This window comes from Eimeria mitis, genomic scaffold (assembly GCF_000499745.2).
Source record: "Eimeria mitis Houghton genomic scaffold, Emh_scaff4343, whole genome shotgun sequence".
In the NCBI taxonomy this organism is placed as follows: Eukaryota; Apicomplexa; class Conoidasida; order Eucoccidiorida; family Eimeriidae; genus Eimeria; species Eimeria mitis.
The window spans coordinates 2,173-4,832 of record NW_013572661.1 but is presented as its reverse complement, the minus strand read 5'-3'; the positions used below and the strand labels follow the sequence as shown (position 1 = coordinate 4,832).

General features: G+C 48.7%; 1 protein-coding gene across 1 annotated transcript in view; it reads right to left on the bottom strand.

The window, feature by feature from the left end:
- Positions 1-2,652: 2,652 nt before the first annotated feature.
- The window catches only part of EMH_0074360 (uncharacterized protein), a gene marked incomplete at both ends in the record, with an annotated part of 810 nt that continues 802 nt past the window's right edge, over positions 2,653-2,660 (bottom strand). The window contains one exon of the mRNA XM_013499456.1: positions 2,653-2,660. Coding sequence (XP_013354910.1) covers positions 2,653-2,660 — 8 coding nt within the window.

The window sequence follows — 2,660 nt, the reverse complement described above, 5'->3', positions numbered from 1 at the left end:
TATATATATATATATATATTTATATATGTGTATGTGTATGCAGGCCTCTGCGTTCCGTGTCTTTGTGTCCTTCTTTGTCTGTATGTGGGGTGGATGCTGAGGTGTATATACGCCCGTTTGTGTGTGTATTTGTTCTATTTTCTTTTTTTTTATTGAGTATATTAATTATAAGTTTTTTTTGTTTTTATATATATAATGAAATAACCACTCTATGGCTAGCAGCACACACACTCATAGATAAACATATACTAGCAGCAGAGCCGCTGCAGCAGACATACGCTCGCTTGTCTTCTATATTTATTCATCAGCAGCAGGGGCTTGCTGCTGCTGCTGCTGCTGCAGCAGCAGCAGCAGCAACAACAACCACAGCAGCAGCAGCAGCAGCAGCAGATACTCCTTTGCTGCACAATTCTGCTGCTCCCCCAGACACACAAACACCCAATACACTCGCTGGCTTTGTTGCTGCTGCAGCATCAGCTGTACGCAACAGCAGCAGCAGCAGCAACAGCAGCAGCAGCAGCAGCAGCAGCAGCAGCTTGGGGGGTGTGGGGCCTGCTGCTGCTGCTGCGCTGCCCCTGGGGAGCAGCTTGGGCTGGTACTCGGATCTATGGCTAGCTATACAGGAGCTAGCATCTGCTTCGTCAGCAGCAACAGCAGCAGCAGCAGCAGCAGAAACTGCAGCAGCAACAGACACAGAAACTACAGCAGCTGCAGCAGCAGCAGCAGCAGCAGATACACGTACTTCACCCAGACAAAGACAAGCCACAGACACACAAAAATTTCAGCTGCTGCAGACAGACACAAACTCCCACCACCAGCAGCAGCAGCAGCAGCAGCTGCTGCAGCAGCAGCAGCAGCAGCAGCAGCAGCAGCAGCAAGAGGAAGAGGAAGATGAGATAAGCGGGCTCTCCCCGCATGCACGGCAGCTTATCGATGAGCTGGATGTCTGTCTGCTGCTGCGGCCTCCTTCACAGCAGCAGCAGCAGCAGCAGCAGCAGCAGCAGCAGCAGCAGGGTTTATCAGCAGCAGAATCTTCTGCTGCAGCATGTTCTCCTGATGGGGGTATAGAGGATGTTGATGGGGGCCCCCCTGGGGGCCCCCCTCTCTTGGGGGCCCCCCATAGCTGCAGCGTAGTAGTAGAAGGAAACTCAATAGACATTGGGGGGCCCCCTGGGGGGCCCCCCGGGGGGCCCCCTGGGGGCCCCCCCGCTGCGTATGGTTATCTATCTGGACCCTTTCTGTCTCTGCTGCATGATGAGGTAACAGCGACGTGCGCGGACCCGTGGGGGCCCCTGGTTGGGGTTGGGGGCCCCCCTGGTGGTGGTAGTATGGGGGGCCCCCCTGGTGAAGGGGGGGGGTTTGGGGGGCCCCCTAGAAAGGGTTTAGAAGGGTTTATATTTGGGGGCCCCTCATTGGTGTTTGTATGGATGAGTTCACGAGCTCGTAGAGAGAGAGAAAAGAGAGAAAAAGAAAAAGAAAAGAGAGATGATTGGGGTGTATATACATGGAGAGAGGGATGGGGGTGGCAGCAGAGCGTGGCTGATGTTTTATATTTAGTTAAAAAGAAAAAAATATACGCCGCAATAAAGAAAACCATCGAAGCAACAGAAGAAATGTGTATAGATACAAAAGAAGCATGGGGGAGATATCTCCATCAGCATGCACATACACTCGTTGCCTGGGTACTCAATAGCGGGTACGTAAACCCTAAACCCTAAACCCTAAACCCTAAACCCTAAACCCTAAACCCTAGAAAATAAACCCTAGGGACTAAACCCGAGGAAATAAACACGAGGAAAGGATAGCAAACAATAGGATATTATGTTTTTATTGTTTCCGAGAAACCCTAGTAAACCCTAGTAAACCCTAGTAAACCCTAGTAAACCCTAGTAAACCCTAGTAAACCCTAGTAAACCCTAGTAAACCTAAACCCTTGTAAACCCTAGTATGCCCTAGTAAACCCTTGTAAACCGTAGTAAACCCTAGTAAACCCTAGTAAACCCTAGTGAACCTAAACCCTAGTAAACCCTAGGAAACCTAAACCCTAGTAAACCCTAAATTCTAGTAGATGCTAAACACTAATGTATGTTTAGGGTTTATAAACGCTAAACCCTAATTAACAGTAAACCCTAATAAACCCTAAACCCTAATAAACCCTAAACCTGGAAATAAACTCTAAACCCTAAAGCGTTGATATATAAACCCTAAACCCTACTGATGATAGGAGGGCTGCAGGCATCAGAAAAGCAGATAGATGGAGGCGTCATGGGGAGGGGGTCGCGCTAGGGTTTAGGGTTTAGGGTTTAGGGTTTAGGGTTTAGGGTTTAGGGTTTAGAGGTGGGGTGTTCAGGTTTGGTGCGTGGAGGGTTTTCTGTTTCGTCGTGGCCCTTCTTCTTCGCTTCTTTCTCTCCGCCTTCGATATACTCTTCCAGGTAATTTTTTCAAGCAGAAGACGGCATACGAGATACATCGGTGACTGGAGTTCAGACGTGTGCTCTTCCGATCTGTTTAGGGTTTAGGGTTTAGGGTTTAGGGTTTAGGGTTTAGGGTTTAGGGTTTAGGGTTTAGGGTTTAGGTAAAGGAGCAAGGTATTAAGCTGTTTGCTAGGGTTTAGTGTTTAGGGTTTAGGGTTTAGTGTTTGTTGTCTAAGGTTTAGAGTT